The sequence below is a fragment of the Carettochelys insculpta genome, chromosome 5 (genome assembly GCF_033958435.1).
Source record: "Carettochelys insculpta isolate YL-2023 chromosome 5, ASM3395843v1, whole genome shotgun sequence".
NCBI lineage: Eukaryota > Metazoa > Chordata > Testudines > Carettochelyidae > Carettochelys > Carettochelys insculpta.
This window is the reverse complement of record NC_134141.1, coordinates 13,268,127-13,291,195: the sequence shown is the minus strand read 5'-3', so window position 1 is coordinate 13,291,195 and position 23,069 is coordinate 13,268,127. Positions and strand designations below refer to the sequence as shown.

Here is a 23,069-nt window from a genome sequence, read left to right as displayed (position 1 = left end):
AAAAGCATTGTAGGTAATTCAGTTCTTGGCCTCTCTATTGAGACTATTAGCACAGTTTTGCTGGTGAGTTTATTTTAAATATGGACATTTATCTATCAAGCAACCATATTATGGTGGCAGTCTGTATGATCAGCTTTGACTTTGGCATAAGCAGGAGCAGTTCCATTGATTTTAATGGAGTTGGTCCTGGTCATCATAGGGCTGAATTTGATTCATGGGCACTACAAACTTGGCTGTGACTCATTATGTTGGTCATTACCTAGTTTGGAGTGTTGCTTTATTTTATAGTGGTTAGTAGGTTTATTTGTTTGTAGCATTTTTATCCACACAGATTACATTACAAAAAGGAACACATGCAATTTATTTAACAGAAAACCAGGAAACTTTCTCAACCACTCGGGTCCTCTATTAATTTTCTGGTCTCTGCTCAAGTGAATTTGAATCTTCACCTCATCATCCTCTAGAAAGGAAATAGGGAAAAAACATACAATGTGCGGCATGATCCTAAGAAGTGCTGAGTGCCCTCCACTCCTAGTTGACTTCAGTGGTGACAATGCTGAGTCCTGCTCAGGACTAGGTCCATACAACTGATTTGAGATTTTTAGAAATATGATGCTTTCCCAATGGCACATTTTCCCTTTCCACTTGAGATTTTTGCCTTTGCTTGCTAGTATAATTGCTTCTCCTTCCCTCATTCCATGCCTTTCTTTTGAACAGTCTTAATTGGCTTATTTACATTGAGCCAATTTCTGACAGTTGTGATTATGTTGAGTGGCACCTTACTCTGTGAACTGTCCTACTGTTTAGATCATGGGTGTCCAACCTTTTGGCTTGCCTGGGCCGCATTGAGTGAAGAGGTATTGTCTTGGGCCGCACATAAAATATATAATATAGTTAATGTATATAAATCACATAATAATGTTAAAAGTTTACAATCTTGTGGGGCCGCATTACTAGCTGTCCAGGGCCGCGGGTTGGACACGCCTGGTTTAGATGGTATTCACAGAATAAGGGACTACTTGATGTCAGGGTGCAGAATCTGTCCCTACATCACCAGCTGGTGAAATTAAATCATCACTCTGGTTCAGACTGTCACTCCTTTGAGCTTGGGCACCTAGTTTATGTTTATGTGAAGCATCATTTACAGCAATGCACCTATGGTCATTTGAATCACAAATTATAACTAACAATCAAAACAAATAAATAATGATCAGTAATTAAGTTACTTCGGGTTTGATTTTCAAAGTGGTCATAACCAAGCCTCAGTAGGTCATTGAATTTCTGAGGTATTACTACTGAGGACCATATGTTAGACATTGAGCCTCTTCAGTAATCATTGAAGTCACCTCCACACCTACGTATTAAGCTTGAACCATGTGGTGTTAGTAGAAACCATTGGTTTAAAGTGGCCCAGCTTTGCCTCCCCAGCTGTAAAGGGCTTCTGCAAGTTGCTAACATCAGTGCTATTAAAAGAAGTGTTTACCTGCCAGTGTAATAGAACTGTTTATAGAAAGTATTGTCTCAGATCTCTGTGTGGGGCTTTAGCTATATGCCTCACATTTCTAATCTGAGTCCAATCTGCATGGAGCTCCCATGGAGATGACTGTGTGTTCTGTTGATGTTTGTTACTCGTCTTTCCTATGGGATTACAAAGCACAGGCTGTTGCTTTCCACATGCGTTTTCAACAAGTGCAAAAATCCAGTCCAGGATTCCTTTATGATATTCACAGGCAATGTGTTTTTCTAGTGATGCCTGAGGTTACCCTGTCAGCCCCTAGATTGCAGAGGAGACAGAACTATGTTGCCTTTACCAGTCAAGTATATTCTAGGTCCGATTTTTTAAAAGTGCTCGGAAGGTAGCACACTAAGGAGCAAGCTCTGAAGGTTGTGGGTATTGAGCCTGATTCTGCTGTCAGATGCACGCATAGGCCTTTATGTCTGAGTGGAGTCCCATTGTCCCTAGGGATGTTCCATAAAAGCCATAAGGATGTATACCAGCGCATCTGTTTTTAAGACCAGGTGAGGTGTGTAAAATGCAACACAGTGACACTGGCATTAGAGATGGACTCAGGTAAAACCACCCTGCCCTGTTAGAACCAGTGGTGAAATACAGGTCTCCCTGGAGTCAATGAGAAGACTACTGTTTTTTCCAATGGGGCTAAGATTTCCCTCAAGATTTTCTAAAGGGCTTAGCACCCAGCAGCTCCCATGAAAAACAATCCTCTTATTGCCCCATGAGGACCCTGGAAGCTGCTGAATGATTTGGAAAGCCAGGGCACTTGATTTAGGGACCTGACTGGGAACTGGGCTCTTTGAAAATGTGGTCTTTAATGTACTGTCCATGTGTGCCAAAGGTGGAGTAAGGGCCCACATCCATACACTAAGGCTGCGTCTACACTTGCATTCCTCTTTTGAAATAGGTGAGCAAATGAGGTGAATAGGAAATGTAAAGGGGGTACAAGGAGGCCCCCACACCCCCTTTCTGCCGCCTTCCCCCACTTCTCTTGCACTCTGGGTGTCCCACATTTACCTACAACCCCCTGCTCTCCCAACACTTCTGGAGTGCTATGAGTTGGCTGGTTGGCGTTCCCTCCCTGCTCATCCTCTTCCCTCCCAGAGCGGATTGGTGGCATTCAAGCTCTGAGAGGGAGGGGGAGGAGCAGGGACAGGGCACAAATCAGCTGCCGAAGTGCTGGGAGGGATGGGCAGCAGCAGGGGATGCTGGGAAGTGAGGAAGATGCAGAGGAGCCAAGGAAGAGGCTGGACAGGGATTCGATATTGTAAACTGAGAGTAAATGTTTCTGTATTTTATGATTTGAAGTTGATGGTCATTCTAGATGAATAATTAAAGCACTTCTGCTTGTTTTGAAATACCCAGCATGCCATGTATTAATGTATTTAATCTTATTCTTGGGACCATGGTTAGTGCATATGCTTGATTTCAATCTTGCAGCCCACGAACACGAAGCAGGGCCATGCATGCGGCCTACACTAGCCTGAGATGCCCATCACTGGTCTACAAACCCCAAACTCTGCCAGAGGAGAAGTGCATTTGAATCCTTGGTTTCAACCTAGGGACCAAAACTCATGCTGGGAGTGTCACTACAGGCCACTTGCACAGGGAAAAGAAAGGGGAGATTCTGAGGCAAGGACTAATAGTGACTCGGAAGTTACTGAGGAGGGAGAGCATGAGTGGGGGTGATTGGGTTGAAAATGTGACATTCTACGTTTCACGAAATTGCTGAAGATCATGCTATAAAATCACCCGGCTCCAATCCTGCCAACATTTATAAACTTGGATAGTTTCACACAGACACATTAAGTAGTTCTATTTAGGATTGGTTGTAACAGTGAAAATTTTCCACACCAAAATAAATAAATAAATACCCAAAAAAAGAGTTTTTGTATTGCTTAAAAAATCAGTTTTCTATTGCACACCACACAAACCTCGTTTTATTTCTATTGAGTTAAATGGGGCAGTACACAGGAGTAGTTACTGCGGAAAAACTCTGTAATTCTCTCATGTGCTTCACCAAACAGATAATCCAGATAACATCTCTGACGCAAAATGACTCAAACCCCCAGAAAGTATAGCTATAAGGTTTGATTCAGCTGCCATGCAAATCAATGGCTACTGTCCCACTGGCTGTAGGGTTGCAAGATGAGAGGAGGACAAAGGGAGGATAATTGCACTGGGATCCAAGGTCATGTTAGCAAGTTACTTGGGGTTGGCGGGTGTGGGAGTATTCCATGGATTCAATCAATGTGGGTTTGAGACTTGACAATCATGATAACAATATCGTTCCCTGGGCGGGCAGGGAACTAGGTGACAATGCAATTTTGGCCAAATCCATTAAATGTAGTTATCAAGTGTTGTCAATGAATCCCATATAGCTACCAAATCATCTGAGAACCTTGTAACTCGTATTTCTCATCATACTGTACACCCTTTTCCCAGGGACAAATATACACATCCACAAGAGCCATGTGCATAAATGACACTAATCAAGACCCATCATCACAACTGACACTAATCAGACCCTTTCGGGATGTCTCCCTTGTCATTCAGTGAGCTATGGAAAATGGTCACAGCAGAGGTGGTCCATGCAAGACAGGGTTAAAAGCCATTGGCATGGCAACAGAAGGATGCTTGCAGTGGTGTGGTATGAGATCTTCTTCTTCTGTGAGTAAACAGCCCAATCCAAAGCCCTCTGATGTTAGTAGCAGTGTTTCCATAACTTCATGAAGTTTTGACCCAAACCCCAAAATATGCCCTCAATAGCCACCGTTGCCAGTCCAACAATTTTCCTAAGCACTGTCACCCAAACATTTTACAAAACTAATGTTGCCACAGCTGGTTTACATTTAGAATGACCTGGACTCAGAAAATGTTCATTATAATGTCCTTTAATCCTAGCAGTATACATGAATATAAAGTTGATGAGTAACACTCACAACTTTTACGAAATAGACACAGTGAGTAGTAACAAAATAACATTTCCTGACAAGCCTGTGATGTGTCCCTCTCAAACATTTTGAATGCTGATTTCAACATGAAAAATAATTGTTAATGCGAGCGTAATGCCCAATATATAATGCATGATGCGGTGATGTAGAGCAAACTGTTTCAGGAACATAGGTGGTATTAAGATCAGTGGGATTTGTCTGAACAGCAGAGGAACTCAATGTGTTAAGATGTTACAGGTTGAACCTCTCTAGTCCAGCACTCTCAGGTCTGGCACCATCTGTAATCCAGAATGATTTTAGTTAGCCAGATGACCTCTTATCATGAGTATGGCCAAGATTCTTGTGGTGCCATCAAGTTTGTTTACAGCCACCAGTCCTGGCTCTGTGTTTGGTGCTGTTATTTAGCTGTAATTTACCCCTAAATGTTTTCTAAGAGCCCAGTAAGCAGTGGAAGTGTTGATAATGCTGCTAGACAATATTGACCTGCAATAGTCCAGCAAATTCTATTGTTCGGCACCAGTCAGGTTGTGTGCCAGACTAGAGAAGTTCAACCGTACCATGATGTGCTTGGCTTGGCCTTTTAGTGTACTGGTGGTTATATTATACAGTTTGGAACATATACAGATTTAACATTTAAAGTTTAGCTAAAAGGAAAAATATACTTTAAAACAAGAATTGTCAGACTGCATATCGTAATCTCACTCAGTTAAGTCAGTTGCTATTACTATTGCATGTGCTTTCCAATTGCATAAGAATTTTAGTATTAGCAATACCTTTTAATTTCAGTGATCATGCAATACATGTTTAATTTAGGTATTTGCTAATTCCAAGGGGGCATGAGCCAGTAAATTACACAGAAATCTATATTGATTTATACTGGTTTCAGTATACTTATGTCAGGATTTTGCACTTGTGAATCTATGTTGATTTGGAATACATTTTAGTTACACCAGGGAACCTTTTCAAAGGTAGATTAGCCCTAACCTAGAGAAAATTTGATGCCATTTTAACTAAATCTGTAGTCTGGAATAAAAAGAGAAATGGTAGAGCCGAAGCAGCACACAACACAGATAGGACAGCACACTTTGCATTCAGAGAAAATAACCTGTTGGAGAACTTGAATGAGAAGTCAATCACATAAACCCATCTACCTCAGCAAACCACATATATTTAAAGAGAGAGTTTTCTCGTAAGCCTTGTCTACAGTTACAGAGCTGCAGTGACGCAGTTATGCCACTGTAGCCTTAAGTAAAGACACTGCTTATGACAATGGGAAAGCTTCCATTATTGGCTTAGGTACTCCACCTCCTCGAGAGGTTGTAACTATGTTGATGGGAGGAAAACTCCTCTCAGTGTAACCTCCTCTCAGGGGTTATATCAGTATAATTCGGTCACTTGGGGTGTAGATTTTGGCCCAAGACTGTCATATCAATATTCCAGAGAACTCTTATAGCTGTCCTAGGACATGATCTGTTTAAACATTCTTTCTCCTGTTTAATAACCCTTAGCTTTTTTCATCCCTAGCTCTCAAAGTACTGTACAAAGGAGGTAAGTGTCATCTGTGTTTTACAGATGGGCGCGAGGACCTGATGGGTGAACTGACTTGGCCACTCAGATGACTAAGGACGGAAACCAGACACACACACCCCACGTTCTTTTAGTCTGAAGCTTTATCCACTAGATGAGATTGTCTCCTCCCACTCTACCTTCCCTTCAGTTCTAGCAAAATCCACCCTTCAATGCCTCCATTCAAAGCATTACACAAAGTAATCCCACGCATCTTATCACCTCCATGCCACTAAATAGCACTGCTTCCCTTTCTCCTTCTCACCACATGAAGATTTGATCTGCTAGCACCTCCAGCCTGCTGCTTGGGCCAAGTCTGATAATGGGGGCCATTTGTGGGGCTTTCCCACTCTAAAAACCTAAGTGACAGCTGTACAGCTCTGAGCCCCATCTCTGGGTAGCTGGTGACACAGAAGAATCCATTTAATTCCATATGTATCCATACATTTGTCATCACCAGTGATTTGTGTTACTTCTTTATTTATGTTCCCATCAGTAAGGGAGAGGACTATGATTAATGACTGTCCACGCACTCAGAAAGGCTGAGAGGGAGCAGCTGCTATATTTTTTTGCTTTGCCTCTAGGCATGCCATGACAGTGAAAGCGTTCAGATACCTCCAGCCTTTCTGGATCCCATGAGAAGTTTGCCAAGTAGATCTAAGAGACTGAGAACAAGGAGAAACTGGAACAACTTTAAACATCCCCCCAGGCCCTTTAAGCTGGGCTGGAGAGAGGGTCATTGGGCAAGACTCCTGGAATCAAATTAAAAGTATTTTCATCAGGGTCTTGAGAGGTTGTGGTGGTGATGGGTGCTCTCTTCTGGATGGCTGCATTCTGCTTTCCTTCTAGCCAGTATGTCACCATGTCTCCTTTCCCCTAAGGAGGAAAATAAGCCAAGGTGTAATCATAATACCACCTAGTTCTTATACAGTGCTCTTCATCAGTGTATCTCAGAGTGCCAGTATCAATACCCGAGTCTACAGAAAAAGAAACTGAGACAGAGCGACAAAGTGACTTGTTAAGATCACCTGAGTCCCAGCCCAGTGCTCAAGGCACTATTACATTCGTATTATTATTTACTGCATCTATTAATGATGGAATAACACTTCCTCTCTGAGGAAGTTTCATTAGTTTTAATTAGGGGTGTCTCAACACTAAAAACATATCAAGCGGGGCGGGGGGGCGTGTGTGCCGTGATCACTATCTTTCCTCCTGACCCACTTCACTGATGATCTAGAGTATGGGTTGGGCTTCGTTGTGTTTTGCCATATCTCATTACTGAGGTCAGAGCCTTAGCTAAAGTTCTGAGGCCAGACCTGTATCCTGGTTGTGAGACACGGTTACACACATGGATACACATCCCCACACTACAAATTGTAACTGTGTTGTCACTGGATCAGTGGAAAATTGTGTGGTAACTTGGTCCCAGGATTCAGTTGTTCCTGTGTGCTTCAGAGAATGGCTGTGGAAATGAATTGCTTTTGCAAAGCAAAACTGTGGGACACTTCAGCATTTACCGGGCAGGGTAATTAGCCAGACAAACACAGACCCACAAGGAAAAAATGGGTTCTAGATTTCACACCCTTCAAAGCCCAGGGCCAAGGGTTTCGACACCCTTTTCAGAGTGAGAGAAGCTTCCATCAACCTTTAGTTTTCTGTCTGGCTTCAGATACTTCCAAAATGTTGTGATTATTTGGTTCCATTTTCACTACGAAGAGAAAATCCCACTGAGAATGAAATGTGATCCACCAGGATTAACCGATTCCAAAGACAAAGTTTGCGTTCCTTTATTATCACTATTTTCAAGTCTAAAGTTTGATTTTAAGCAGGCAGGCAGGCAGGGCAGCTTGCCAAGCAGTGAATCTGAGTGTGGATCCCATGTTTGGACCCTGGCTCCCAGAGTTGGCTAGGCCTGGGACCAGCTCATATCACCACTGAGCAAACTCCTCTGAGTGGTCCCTTCATGGAATGATGCTATCCAGGCTTCTTCAGCTGGAGACATGGGTTAGACTCGGTCAAGCTGTCATCTGTGAGAGGAAGGCCTGAAGGGTTAACACCATGGCTTTCCAGACAACAGTTCACACTTTCCCCCTCAGAAAAGCTGATCACAAACACTGCATATTTACCTTGACTTGCAAATTCCCACGACACACTAATAGATACTCTCCAATCTGCTCCAGCAGCTGGTATGTGTTTGAACTGCATTGTATTTTGAGAGCTGGAAAGGGGGAAAATTGGCATTTATTGAAACCATTTACCCACTGAAGACTTAGCCAGCAGTGAATACTGACTAAACTTCCACCTGCCCATCAAGCTGTGTCATTATTCTGGAACGACATGGAGCGCTTCTCATTTCTTGGCTGTCACTACCATGATATTTGAAATACTCACAGATGAACCAAAAGGTCCTTGGTCTCTTTGTAAGTCATCTCAGGACACATACGTGACTGTCAACAAACACTTCACATCACATCCTGTATCCAATATTATTTTTCTGCTCTTTATATCTGCCTGGCTGGAGTTGCTTGACAAGTGACCCTTTCATCTCCCGGAGAAGAAATCCATATGGAGTTTTAGCTAGTGGCCATTGAACCTCCCCAGCCTTCTTTGCACACTCACTTTTGAACAAAGGCTAAAGTTAAGAGAAATTTCGTCCTATCCACTGTCTCCAGGCTTGTAAATAAGTAAAAGGAGGGTGGAGGGAAGGTGCCATTTCCTGTTTAAATACTTCGACTGAGTTATTCTGGCAACATGATCTTTTCTTTAACCAAGGAAGGATTTATATTCATACAAAATGCTTATCGTCCCACCCAGTGCAGGAGCCCGGGAGCCAGAACTTGGGTTCAAGTCCCGTTTCTACCATTAATTCTTTGCATGATATGGGACAAGACACTTAGTTTCCCAATTTACCTATTTGTAAAAAGGGGGGTGTTTTGTCAGCTGGGTGGGATTTTCCCACTGAAATAATATTTGTACAAAAAGAAAAGCAGTTTCCTTAAGATTATTATTTCCCACTGTATTTAGATTCAGAAATCTCAGAATGTTTCATTTAGATTGAAAACAGCTGAAATAAAATGTTTCCATAATTTCCCTAGGAAAAATTTTCCAAACACTTTTTCCCACTAAATGTTTTGATATTTTGACATTTTGTCCTGATGAGGGACAAATCTTATGTCCACAAAGGATGAAAATTGTGGATGTTACTTAAATGCTTCCAGCCTATCACTTTGATATCCTCTCAGTTAGTTACCTAAAGAGTGAAAAGCTATTTGAAATCCTCAGAGGGATATTCTGAAAGAAGCAAGGAAAGAGATGAGGTGCTGATTAGCCTTCCACAAGCAGGTGACAGTCATACATGACTGAAGAGAAGATGAAATGTGAGGGATGGAAGAAAAGATTTGGGACTGATTAGCATAAAAGTGGTAGCTAAGGCTATGATAGCCAATCAGTTCACTCAAGGAGAGTGTAAAGGGAGAAGAAGAAGCGAGCAGAGTAGGAGACTGTCAGAAGGCTAATGAGGTCTGAGAGGAATCACTGAGGGCATAAATTGTTCTACAGTCTTCAAACTAGTGCTGATGAGTGAAAGGAAAGAACTTGTCTTGACTCTGAGATCCACAGGTGGCGTTCGCAAGGCCAGCAGTTAGGAGGTTATCAAGACACACTTTCAGTTTGCAAAGTGGACAAATTGGATATGGAATCAGTAAGGCACAAGGGAGTATTTTGATAATTTTGAGAGTCACCATTTGTAGTGGAGCAGCCCTTTAAAATGTAATGAACATTTGCCTTGTTTTCGTGCATATGAAAAGCATCGTAACCGCATCCAACAAAACTATGTAACCTTCTTTCTCTCACGGATTAGAGGAACAAACACAAACCTAAAAAAACCAAAAAGCCCAGATTTGGCTCATTCAGTGTTTTCTGCCCTCTGGAGCTAGAATCAAATTAGGTTTCAGATCCTGGGCCTTTAATTCTCAGCTCAGTTAAAGATAAAGGTTGGTAGCCAAATTCAGGACTCTATCAGCCCCTGGGAGGAGCTGAAGAAGAAGAACTCTCACCAAAGATTAGCTCATGAAGATTTCTCCCTACTCCATCGGCTGGACAGTAGGGTTTGCTTTCCCATGCCACAGAGTGTCCCCACCTGGAGGTGCAAAGCCAGTGCAGCCAGACTGTCAAACCTTCAGCAATCACTAGCCATCTCCCAGACTCCCTATTTAAGGGGAAGTTGCACTGAAGAGGGTGGGCCATGGAACATATGACAGCGCTGCTGTGAGCTCTGCTCAGTGCTGGGAAGGAGGGGGAGCAATGAACATTGCCTACTAATCTCATGTCTTTCCAGGGCCTGATTACAGCCTGCACCATCTCCAGCAAGGAACTCTGGATCCTTAGAGACCCCCCTCTTGGGACTGGAGGAAGAGGAGAGGCTGTCACACAGTGGGGTGTCCCCTTTTTCAGAAGCGGGGAAAGCCAGGCATGTGGGTTTCCCTCTGTGTGTGGATCTTGGATGCACAATGGAGCCCTGAAGTCAAGAGCCTCCTGAGGTTGGGAGTGGCACCCACGTAAACCAGGGCAGCTCTTTGCTTCCTTCACAATGCATTAAAATGCACTAAGCATTGCCTCAGCATGTGGCTTTTCTTTACCTTCACTGGTGGACTCCATCCTGGAAGCAGTGTTGACAGTGTCTCCAAACAAGCAGTACCGGGGCATTTTGGTTCCAACGACTCCAGCTACAACTGGCCCTGTTGAAGGAAAGAAAGCCCAATATTCTGGGAAATGTATTTAACTCACACTCAGAATGGGCCTCAGCCTTATGCAGGGCCCAATACCACACACAGCTCTGGTCCAGTCTCCCAACTTTCCCATGCCATGATAAGGCATTAAAAAATCCAATACTATCTACCCCCTGGATTTAACATGTTGTGCTTCATCTCCATGACTGACTTTCAGGGCTATGTAGGTGAGTCACTAGAAGCCCAAGTGCTCCATAAGCAAGGGACGGCTGGGATGGAGGGACCAGAGGCAGGCAGGTGGTGCTATGGATACCACAGAGGGGTATGGAAGGGAGATGGGCAGAGAACTAGATGGGTCTGTGATGGGATGTCGGCCCCCATGCCTCCATGTAAGAGGTTTAAAAAGGCCTAGGAAGGCTGCCTGCGGAAGTGGCCAATAGGAGACACGCTGTGAGGAACAGCCAATCTAGCCTCAGCAGGCTCATAAAAAGGACTGCAGGGCACAGCAGGGTGAATAAGTACCTGGAGCTCAAGGAGCAGAAATTGTGCTCCTAGCTAGAGGAAGGATCGCAGTACCTTGTGTGGAGCAGTGCCTCAAGGCTTTGAAGAAAGAACAAAGCAGTGGTGGGGGCCCAGGAAAGAGAACCAGGAAAGCATAGCAGTTATAAGGGGAGCTAAGGAGAGGTAGCGTATGGCTGCTATCAACAGGGCTCCTGGCCCTAGGGGTAGTGGGTGGGTCTTGGTCCTGCTCACTCATCACTGGGAAAGTTGCTCGATTACAGACTGACATTACCCCCTGAAAGGAAGAAACGTGGGTGATGACACGGCTGGATGGCCGAGTAATGAAGAGGTCTCTGCAGTACTCAGACTGAGACAATGATGGGAGAGACACCAGAAGACAGCATACTGGTTGACAGAGCTAATCCCTTTGAGGAGACCCCTCTGCGGTAAGTGGACCCATAACAGGATCTCCACAAGAGCTGTTCACACTAAGCTCCACAAAAGATAACTTAGGCTGGCCCTGAACACACTAAACCTCTGGAAGAGCAAGAGCAGGAACCATGCTCATGAACTGCTGACAGTAGCAGAAGAGCTTTCTATTCCTGATTATCTCCGTTGGATCTTAGCCTTGGTTCTGAGATTCTAGCCCATTCTGCTTCAAAATGAGAAGGGTTTGCTCTGTTGTTGAGATAACAAGGGCTAATAGTTTTGTTAGGCCACACTCTACAGCGCTGAGCACAACAGCATCTATGCTGGTCTAATCCAGACTCCGTATCACCAGCGAAATCTGCAGATGAGTGGGAAAATCAGATGGAGGCGAATGTGGGGGCTGAGCCAGGAATGTGAGAAAAGGCTCTCTGGGGTCACAAACAACTAAATGGGGCCAACAGAATTACCGTCCCCAACCTCCATTAGCATGAGCTTTCTTTCTCCTTTGTTGAGACACAGGTGGGCTCAGCTCCTCCCAAGCTGGCTGCTGGGGCGCTCTTTGCAAAACCTCTGTGTCAGAGGGATGGCGAGGGCCATTTAAAACTCAGCAGTTGCCACTCAGAAGTATTGGCCTTGTCATAGGATCTTGGAGTCTAAGGATAAGGTGATACTGCAGCTACCTGGGTCTGTGAACGTTAAATGGGATGCTCAGCCCACATCTGAAAATTCAGCTCACGTTACACAGACAAGATGCTATTATGAACCTCTGCCAGAGGGCAGCACATACACATACCTGAGTGGATTCCTGCTCGTATCTTCAGCTGGGTGTTGGGTTTGTGCGGAATCCTGAACGTCTTGCACACAGCCACCAGGTCTAGAGCCATACTTGCTATTTCACTGGCATGATGAATACCATTCTCTCTGGGCAGCCCTGACACTACCATGTCTCAAAACAAAAATCCAACCATGTCACTCTTCATCAGGAGTCACTTTAAAAAGGCATTTACTAAATGGATGCTTGCCTTATCTAACACCTGTTTGCTTTTCACTAACTGGGGTAGCTCTATAAGTCTAGGGCAAAGACATCAAGTAACAAACCCAGAAAAGGAAACACAGCACAATATTTCAAGGGATTAATTTCTAGAACTGTGCAAAACTTTGGACTTCCTTGTTACCCTCCCCCATACTCAAGGAGTCTGGAGAAGGTACACAGGGGCCTCAAGGAAAGTATCAGCTCTTTTACCTTTGGGCAGGCATCACCAAAAAATGGCAAGTAACCCCAAATCCTCCACGAATCCTCTCCCTTTCCTTCTGAAGCTGGCTTCTACACTGAGCAGCAAGGGCAGAGATAGATTATATATTGGCTCTGTGGCTAGGGAATCCATTCAAGCACTCTAGAAACCAAATGCTGGGTAAGATCCTGAAGCATTTGTTGCAAAAATAGTCTTTAATTGGTGGCCACCACCAGCAAACCTACAAAAAAAGAATGGGTGGTATCCCCTTTAAAGAACTAAGAGGGAGCTCCAAACAGGGTGAGACAGGGGATAAGGCCATCCATGCAATAAGATTTGGGAGAGGGTGTATTGGGCAGAAAGTGTGGGATGGGGTGGCTTGTTGGTACTGATTCATTCTGGATTGTCACATTTCTGCAAAGCACAAGCCAGAAGTGAACCACCCACCATTGGTCTGTTATTAGCCTCTCAGACTGGATCCTGCAGGTCATAGAGATCAAACATGGCTGGGTTTGTTCTTCTCCTCCCGCTTCTCTCCCTTCCTCAGGTTTAATGGAATACTATGGACATATGGAGTGACGGGGCTAGGGGGTGGGGAATTGAAACTGCACCTCCAAGGCTGTTAGGAATCTCCACCCTCAAAATGTAATTACTATGGTCCTGAATGTCCCAAATAGTCTTCTTATGCTTTGAACCCTTCTTTTCCTAAGCATCCCACTTGCTCACAGCACAGATGACTTACAGGCATCTCCTATCGTCTCCACCTTGTAGACGTCATAGTTGTCTATGATTTCATCGAAGGTGGTATAGAGTTTGTTTAAAAAGTCCACCACTTGGTAAGGTGTGCTAGTGCTGGATAGCTGAGTGAAGCCAACAATGTCACTGGAAGGCACAACAAGAGAACACGCATGGTCCAGTCAGATGTTTGGCATGTGCTGGTAAGACGTAGGCATAATGGCACGTCTTCCCAAGCTGCTCTGTTTTCTCAGCAGCAAGTTTTGACTCCTCCATCTCTGCTCCCTGGCTGGAAATATTCCTCTTTAAAATATTTCCTTAGTCTGAGAAGAGATCCTCCCCATACAAAAGACTGGACAGAACTAAGTCAGCTTCACTTTCCAATGGAGTAGACTTTTTTTTTATGTACAGCCAGCCTTTGTGGACAAAAAGTATTTGTGGATAAAAACTATGCACACAGGGGAAAGTGGACAGAATATCCTTCCTCTGTCATGTACTGAGCAGCTAGCTCTCTAAATCGTTTGCCGGCAACTCACCCTTGTACCTTTTACCACGTTGTTCAACACCAAAAGCCAAATAAAGTCTGTACATATATTTGATATGTTTTTTTTTTCATCATAGGGGCCAATCGTGAAATCTTTACTTAGTCCTACCTTGCACAATAAGTATTCTCTTTTAAATTCAAGAAGTGAGGTAGTCTGTGGTGTTAGGGTTGCAGTCATGATAGTTTCACTTTCTACTTCATTTATTTTACATAAAAATGTCAATTTCAGGACCTTTCACAGAAATTCACAAATTTGCCATGAGGAAAATGTTGCCGGTTTTTCCATCATGAATCACAGTTTTCATAGAAATTATGTGCCCAGAACAGAGGTTTGATCCATTGCATGTTAACAGCATTCCTTCTCACAGCAGAAAATTAGCAAACCTCATTATGGCCTCACTGAAATAAAAAGTTTAATGTTTGTCTTTTATAGACATTATTTGCTTCTTTCTAAAAGTGACTTGATTGCAATTTGTTTTGTGCTGATATATTATATTACTATATCCCATTCCCACTTACCTGAAAAAGATGGTGGCATTTACATAACTTTGGGCTTGTGCAGGTTTCCCTTGCCTCAGATCATCTGCTACTTGCTTTGGTAACATACCTATTTTGAAGCACAATGCAAGATTGTCAACTATTATGGGGAGGGATATGTGAAAAGGGGGGTAAAATCACCTGAACCTGATTTTTTTCTCCACTAGGATAAAGAAAGAAGAAAAATTCTTTTTGCATGTAAATTGCTTCATCACTGGGAAGGAACATAGGGAAAAAATCTGATTTCACAACCTGGTAAATCCCAAACAACTGTGGAAATCAATGAAGTGACAGCAATCTGACACCAGTGTAACTGAAGTCAGGGCTTGCCCCTGTGTGATGCTTGTTGTGAATTCTATTTGTTCTTACAACTGGTGTTATTACCAGAGAGAGGGACCTAATCATTCCAAGCTTCCCAGCTGGCCCATGGATTTATACAGGACTGGCAGGAAGCAGGGGGCTAAACATTACAAAACCAGAAGAAGTCCAGATGTAATCAGGCCCATCAATGATTCTTTCTTTTTGTTGAATAGTAACAGAGAGGAAGCCGTGCTAGTCTATACACTATCAAAACAAAAAGCTTTTTCTTTTTGTTGTGTCTGTCTGTTCTCTCACTCCCATCCTCTTAATGCAGTTCTACAGTGCACAGTCTATCAGGCAGCCCAGCTGCTCCAGGAGTTCCCCGGAATCCTCCAGCATGCTTACAAATGCACAAGAAGACATTCTCTGCAAAAGAAGAAGTTCTCAGACCACTGAGGAAGCTGAAATATTAGTTAGTAAATGTAAAAGTGTTTGTTTTTTATGGCGAGGGGAATGTTGAAATGATACGTTTCATTAAATATATGAATGATATAAATGAGCAGTAATAACTGAAATTTAGCTTTGTTAGTGGCAAAAATGGAAGAAACTACCTTTTTATAGGCCATCCTTTAGTATAGTTCCTCTGTGCAAGATTCAGTAGACAGGGTTGATATACTGAATCTTTCATGGAGGAAATATATTAAAGAATGGACTATAAAAAGGTACAGTAGTTTCCTCCATTTTGGCCACAAGGGAAGCTAAATTTCAGTTATTACTGTCCAAAATACCCTGTATTTTCTGTAATATGATTGACTTACTGTATAATAAACGATCGGTCTTCTGCTTTTCATGCGTTAAGTCCTGAGTTCGTTCTGCAACTACTACTTCCAGATGTTTGCTGTACTTCTCCATCTAAGCAGGACAAAGAGATTGTTCTTATGTTCTTATCCCTTCAGTAAGGTGTTAATGTCTAGAAACAGCAGGAAGCTCAACATTTGGCTAGTTCTGGTTTGGTAACTGTTAGATGGGCATTTGTCATAAGTCGATCTAGATTAGGTTTTTTTCTTACAGAATGTCTACATTAAACTCTGTCCTTAGGCACATTTGTGGCTGCCACAGGAAGCCAGTAAGAGCTCATCCTCCTGAAGGCAGAATTTGCCCCACTGCTTTTTAAAGTCTACATAATCATTGGGAACCAAGTCCTGGATATCAGTGCCTGGTACCAGCTTCAGAGCTGTGTGCTCTGCAGGGACTGTATAAATAGCTAAGCTTCAGGCCCCTACCAGCTGATCACAGAACTGCAATAAAGCATGATGTGGCTTATGGGCCACTGGCCTCTGCCAGAAGCACGGAATGAACTATAGGGAGTGGATCACTTGATGATAACCTGTTTTGATCACTCCGTCTGCAGCACTTGGCACTGACCATGGTCAGAATACAGGATACTGGGCTAGATGGACCTTTGGTTTGATCCAGTGTGGCTCTTCTTATCTTCCCTGAGAGTGGAATAGATGGTGGAGCCACTAACCCCATTCCCACCACCAAAGCCCTGCAGTAAAATTCCAGATGCCTCTGCAGAGCTGTGCCCTTGATCTATAGTAAACTGGGCTGCAGCTGGGGAGCTGTGCACTTGAGGAGGGAGGACAAGTTCTACCCATTTTGTTGTGTTATTTTTTTAATTCAACCTAAACAAATCTGAGAAAGTTTTGACCTGAAGAAAAGGGGCTAGAATGGAACCTAGGACTCAAAGTTAACAGCAGCTTTCACAATAGCTCAAGCTACAGCTAATTCTACTAGAGGTCAGTGTATGATGGCTATTCTTGGGAAACAATTGGTGTGACATTAAAGGACAAGACCAGTCTAAGTGCTGAGAAGGGAGAGCTGGCAGTAGGTTTAGGTGGGTATGTCAACTCCTGCCTGGGCGGTTTTCTGGTTTGATTAATCATCTCTTAAGCTCACCAGAGTCATCATCATGTCGACTGGACTAACTTTGTTAGGATTCATCTTGTACAACAATTTCTTGACTTGCTCAAATGTCGGCCTTTGGGTTGGGTTGGTTTTCCTGCACCTCCTGATTAGCTAAAACAGGGAAAGGGAGAGAGAAAACATGCAGCCCATAATAAATCAAGGTATAAATAGGTTTTCTGTGGAGCGTTATGTCTTCGACCATTTGTGAACTTGGGGCCAGGTCTTTAGCTGGCATAAAATAGCATAATTACATTGAAGTCTCCGGAGTGACACTGATTTACACTGACTGAGAATCTGGCCCATGTAATACAATTGGTAAATTAATGTACTAGTGGGAAAAGCACTGGAATGTTGCTTGGTTTCCTCTGTCAAATACTTTTTTAAAACTTTGGGCCTGATTCTTCTTTACACTAAGACTACATCACACTGCTGGAATGGTAGAAAGTGGCTTCAGGGCTTAGCTGTTCACTGACATTGTACTGGTTTAACTTGGCTCAGTTTAAAAATTGGTGTTGTTATATCAACGTGAAAGCCAGCAATGCTCCCACTCATCTTTTGCATCTGTGTGTGGATTTTTTTCCAACCATGTGCAGAATATATTTTAGATGTATTGAAGCATGTGCAAATGTGCACCACCAGGAGAAAGAAAAAACTTAACTGGGCACTCTGCTAATCAACTGAGCAGCATATGAATTTCTCCTTACTGACCGCACAACCGCCCAGCTTTAGGGAACATTGAAACTCAGTGGCTGAAACAAAATAGGAAGAAGGGTACTTTCAAAAATGGGGTTTATTTTCAAAAGAGCCCCATCTACAATGCTTTTTTTCGTTCAAAAGAATCTCTTCTGAAAAGAGATTATGCAAATGAAGCATAACATATGTAAATCAGTGCCTCATTGCATTTTTTATTTCCCTCATTTCTATTTCCCTCATTTGCATTCCTCTTTCAAAAGAGGAATGCAAGTGTAGACACAGCCAGTGTAGACAGTTTTATTTCAATTTAAGGGTAGCTTGCTGTAAGTTAAGTTGGCAAGCTAAATTGATCTTTGATGCTCTCAAAGTGAAATAAGAGTGCCTGCACATACACTTGAACCAGTTTAACTAAATTGGTTTAAAGACTCACTTTTTGTAAACTGGCATAATTGTGTGTGCCAGTCAGCACTTAGCGTTCATGAGAATCAGAACTTTAATCTCATTTAAAAAGCAGACATTAACTGAGACATACCTTAATTTACTAACAACTGGTTTTCAAAAGCTCACAGGAGAGCTCCACTGATATGTCGATGAACTTGACACTTGATAACAAAATCAAAAGCTATTATATCCCAATGCCTGAATACTGAAAACATAACAGCCCTGAAACTTTTGAGGGGCAAACTGAAAATCTCCAGTGGACAGAATAATGGCTCCTTCATTGGCCTGGTCACACCGAATGCTTACATTCACATTGTCACATTTCTCAGAGGTGTGAAAAATCCAAACCCTGGAGAGAGAGAATCATTCTGCAGTAATCACTGCTCAGTTGATGAAAGAATTCTTCCACCGAGCAAACTATCACTTACTGGGAGGTGGATTAACCACGGTGACGGGAGAATCCCTCACATTACTGATGTGACCGTGTACAATGGAGCACTGCAGCAGTACCACCGAAGCATCGTAAGTGCAGACGTACGTGTAATGGCTTTTTCTATGCTGGCCAATGACTGACAAAGTTTTTGTCATTCACAGGTGCTTAAATTCCCCCTTATGTCCCACAAAAAAACAAGTTTTGCTGCAGCATGTGCTGCCCTCTCTCCTCAACAAACACCACTTTTAAGTGACAGAAATATTTTATCAACAAAAGTGCCATCAAACAGTATTTACATTGTCCAACTTTCAGCAGCATTAAATCAGTATAGTGTAGATCAGTGTTTCTTAAACTTTTTGACCATTTCTACACATGCCACTTTCAAAGAAAGTGACATGCTAATGAACGGCCCAAATATGCTAATGAGACACAGATGCAAATTCCCTGCACCTCATTAGCATAAAGTCATATGATTTGGAGTCTGGAAGACGTTCTTCCAGACTCCAAAATGCCATTTAGAAGCGCGGCCCCTGGGAGGGTCTTCCGGAAGGAAGTCCTTCTTCTGGAGGCCCCTTCTTCCTGAAAACTTTTGGGGAGAAGGGGCCTCCGGAAGAAGGACTTCCGTCTGGAAGAAACCCTGGGGCCACGCTTCTGAATGGCATTTTGAAGTCAGGAAGAACGTCCTCCAGACTCCAAATCATGTGACCTTATGCTAATGAGGCACAGGGAATTTGCATCTGCACCTCATTAGCATATTTCGGGCCATTTATTAGCATGCCACTTTGAAAGTGGCATGTGTTGAAATGGCATTTGGGACCACACAACACCAGACAGTAATATTTTTTATGTGGAACACTTATGAAAATAACTCATCACAAGCCAGACGTGTATTGGCTGACATCAAGCAGCCAACTGCTAGTGTAACCACCACACTGGCATAGCGCATGCGCCACACATTGTTGCTAGCTGCTACACTCCTATGTAGATAGGAGAAGTCGATTAGAGGAGTGGGGAGGCTAGCGCAATGTTAGTCAACCCTGCTGTGTTGCCAGACTACAGTCTCTCTCCTGAGATGTAGAAATAAAATTATGTTTCGGTATTTTCCATTACAGTTACCATCATAAACTGGCTATTTATTGTAAAAGTTTGAATTATTTTTCCAAACGCTAGCAGCACACCTGCAAGTTGTCATGGAACACCTGTGTTCCATGGAACATAGTTTTATAAACACTGGTATAGACAGAGTCTAAAGCTAGAGAACACTTTATAGTGCTTGGCTTAAGAAGTCTTAGAGGGGTGGCCATGTTAGTCTGTAACTTCAAAACCAGCAAGCAGTCCTGTGGTACCTGAGAGACTAACAAATTTATTAGCTCATGAGCTGTCATGGGTAAAACCCACTTAATCAGATGGGTGGGTTTTACCCATGAAAATTCATGACCTGATAACCTTGTTCTTCTCTAAGGTGCCACAAGACTGCTAGTTACTTAAAAAGTGTAACCCTGCCTTTGCATTACCTGGGTTTTTAACTTAAAGGAAAGGCCTATGTTCCTGAAAGAAATATGGCACCAAAATCATTGTCATGTGCCTGTAATCTTCAATTCACCTGAATAAAAACTTCTGCATGAGAGACTATATCACCTTATTTACCTCCACGTAGTCTGTAGGACATGGGCAGGAATTCTCAGACTTTCCTGAAATTAATTCTGTCAGAGGTAGACAGGAGGAATGTTCCACTGAACGAGAATCATCCTTCTAGAAAACATCGTTGGAAGAAGAGAACAGGAAGGGGAGCAGCAGAGGAACGAAATCAATGTTAATTATGCAAATTACTGAATACAGCAATCAATGAAAGAGAGAATAACTGGAAAGTTTCTCATCCACCATGCTGAAAATACACTACTCTTGTAATATGTTTGGGGCATATTTTTGCCTGTCACTTCCTGTACAGAACCCTTCTGTTGTCCTCTCCCTTGGAAATGTTCCAGCTCAGGGCTTTCATGTCTGAGTACGGAAGAGGCCTACATCTCTCACGCTAGCCCAGACGGCTGTCTGCAAGCTCTCACTCAGCTGACACGATCTGAGCTCAAGCTAGATGCAAGGAGAGCAGCTCTTGAAATGACTGAAAACCTCAGACACTGCAAGTTCCACAGCCCCTTAGGAACAGTATTGCCAACTTCCTCCTCGCACAGAGCCAAACACCCTAGCCCCACTTCTTCTCCAGGGCCCTGCCTTTGCCCCACCCATTCTCTGAGGCCCCACCCCTGCTCACTCAATCCTGCCTCAGTTGCTTGCACTCCCCACCCTCACTCATGTGTTCGTTTTCACTGGGCTGGCTCAGGGAACTGGGGTGTGGGATGGGGTGAGAGCTCCAGCTTGGGATGCAAGCTCTAAGGTGGGGCCAGAAATGAGGAGCCCAAGGTGCAGGAGGGGACTCCAGTCTGAGGCAGTAGGTTGGGATGAAAGAGGGGGTGCGGGCTTGGGTGTGGGGTCAGGTGTGAGGGGCTTGAGGTGTATGAGGGGGCTCCAGGATGAGGGGTGGAGACAAGGGGTTCAGTGTATGGCAGGAGGCTGCAGGTGGAGACAGAGAGTTGGGGTGGGAGGGGGTGGGAAGTCCCAATGGAGGTGTGGATTCTGGGCTGGGCCCAGAACTCAAAGTTTCAGAGCGCAGGAGGGGGCTGGGCTGTGGCGGGGGTTGGAATGTGTACGTGTGTGTGAGGCCTCTGGGCAGGGTGCAGTCTCTAGGGAGGAGCTGGGGTTGAGGACTTTGGGGTGGAGGAAGGTGTTCTGGGCTGGGACTGAGGGGTTGCGTGGGTCAGCTGGGGCAGGTCACTGAGGTGCAAAGGGGGTGAGGTTTGGCTGAGGGAACAGGCTCTGGGATGGGACTGGGCATGACAGGTTTGGGGTGCATGAGGGGCTCTAGGCTGGGACCGAAGGATCCAAAATATGGGAGGGGTGTCAGCGTGGGAAGGGGGATCTCAGGAGTTCAGGTTCCAGCAGTTCTTACCTCAAACAACTCCCAGAAGCAGCAGCATGTTCCCCCTCTGGCTCCTACCTGTAGGTCTGCCTTGAGGCTCTGGCACTGCCCTGTCCCCAGGGGACACCCCTGCAGCTCCCATTGGCCATGGGTACCAGCCAGAGGGAGCTACAGAGCTGGCACTGGGGCCAGCGACAGTATGCGGTATCCCCGGTTGCCCCTACGTGTAGGAGCCAGAGGAAGGCCATGCCACTGCTTTCAGGAGCCATGATGGGTTGAGAACTTACCTCAGCCCTGCTACACTGCTGAATGGACTTCAAAAGACTCAGTCAGTGGTGCTGACTGGCACTGCCAGAGGCCCTTGCAAACCCCTGGCAAACCGACTGATGATGCTGGAAGGACCACACTGGGCCACTGCAATATCATTGTATGGAGCCAGAGTTGTGACATGAGTGCTTTTTAGGTCACCTTACATTGGTTTTGATGCACATCCTTTATGCCAACAGTTTGACAAAGATCATTTACCTCGAGATTTATGTACAAACAACTACTTCTCCATGGATAGGGATTCAACTGGTTCCCTGCCCCGATTTGTATCCCATCAAGGCACTTTGTAGGGTCAGGGTCTATACTGCAGGAGGACTGGAAACTGAGCAGGCCAAAGGAGGGCTGCGCAGCACCAGGGTAAGGCTGGGAGGGACATACCTCATCCCCACTTCAGCCCCACACAGCACACCCAGAAAAAAGAAAAGAGCAGAAACTGTAGTATTTTTTTCCACTGCATTTCTCCCGGGGACCCCAGGGGCTGGTGCTGCCAGGAGGAATCTTAAATTGGTAGCATGGCTCCACTGGAACAGGATTTAAACCAGTGTCACTGAAATCAAGATCTATCCCTGAGTAAGCACTGAAGATTTTGGCCCTTGACAGGCATATACCTCATTGCGAACACAGTACTGTGAGACCAGTCCTGATCCAGCTGAAGTCAGCGGGAGTTCTGAGAATACTTTCAATGGCAGCGGCATCACAATTAAGAGGAACTTCACAAAGAGCTCTTCAACTTACCGGCACAGGATCACTCCTCGTTGCGATCTCCAGTAAAATGATGGAATAACTGTAACAGTAGAGATAAACAACCATACTGACTGTATTGCATACGGAGCCATTTGTAGAACTGGACAACATTTTTTGCACATTTTCTCCCTCACTCCCCATTGATTGATTCAGTGATTGCAGTCTCTGCTCCATCCATATTTGGGTCAAATTCTCAACTTAATCAGCGGACCTTTCGGATGGCTAAGGACTGGCAGACTGAGCCCGTGGTGTTTTGGCCAGTGGTGCATGTTCGCACGGTGGGATGGCTTAGCAGCTGCTCTGAATGACAAACTCCAGTTTCTTGGCAGGATAGATGCCAAGCACCAGTGAACCTGGGCTAGAGGGGCAGACCTTGCAATACTGCAGGTGCCATCTCATTTGCAGGACTTTCCTGCTGGATTGCTTCGGCATTCTGGTGCTACAAACCTCA

General features: G+C 44.2%; 1 protein-coding gene across 1 annotated transcript in view; it reads right to left on the bottom strand.

Annotated features, from left to right (window-relative positions):
- Positions 1-6,747: 6,747 nt before the first annotated feature.
- Positions 6,748-23,069, bottom strand: part of LOC142013394 (atrial natriuretic peptide receptor 2-like) — a 68,641-nt gene continuing 52,319 nt past the window's right edge. Inside the window, exons 15-24 of the mRNA XM_074994713.1 lie at positions 22,610-22,658; positions 20,221-20,322; positions 16,998-17,117; positions 15,857-15,950; positions 14,721-14,808; positions 13,665-13,804; positions 12,484-12,636; positions 10,671-10,769; positions 8,160-8,251; positions 6,748-6,909 (exon numbers count right to left, since the gene is read on the bottom strand). Of these exons, the coding sequence (XP_074850814.1) occupies positions 6,748-6,909; positions 8,160-8,251; positions 10,671-10,769; positions 12,484-12,636; positions 13,665-13,804; positions 14,721-14,808; positions 15,857-15,950; positions 16,998-17,117; positions 20,221-20,322; positions 22,610-22,658 (1,099 nt within the window). The remainder of the gene's footprint in view (positions 6,910-8,159; positions 8,252-10,670; positions 10,770-12,483; positions 12,637-13,664; positions 13,805-14,720; positions 14,809-15,856; positions 15,951-16,997; positions 17,118-20,220; positions 20,323-22,609; positions 22,659-23,069) is intronic.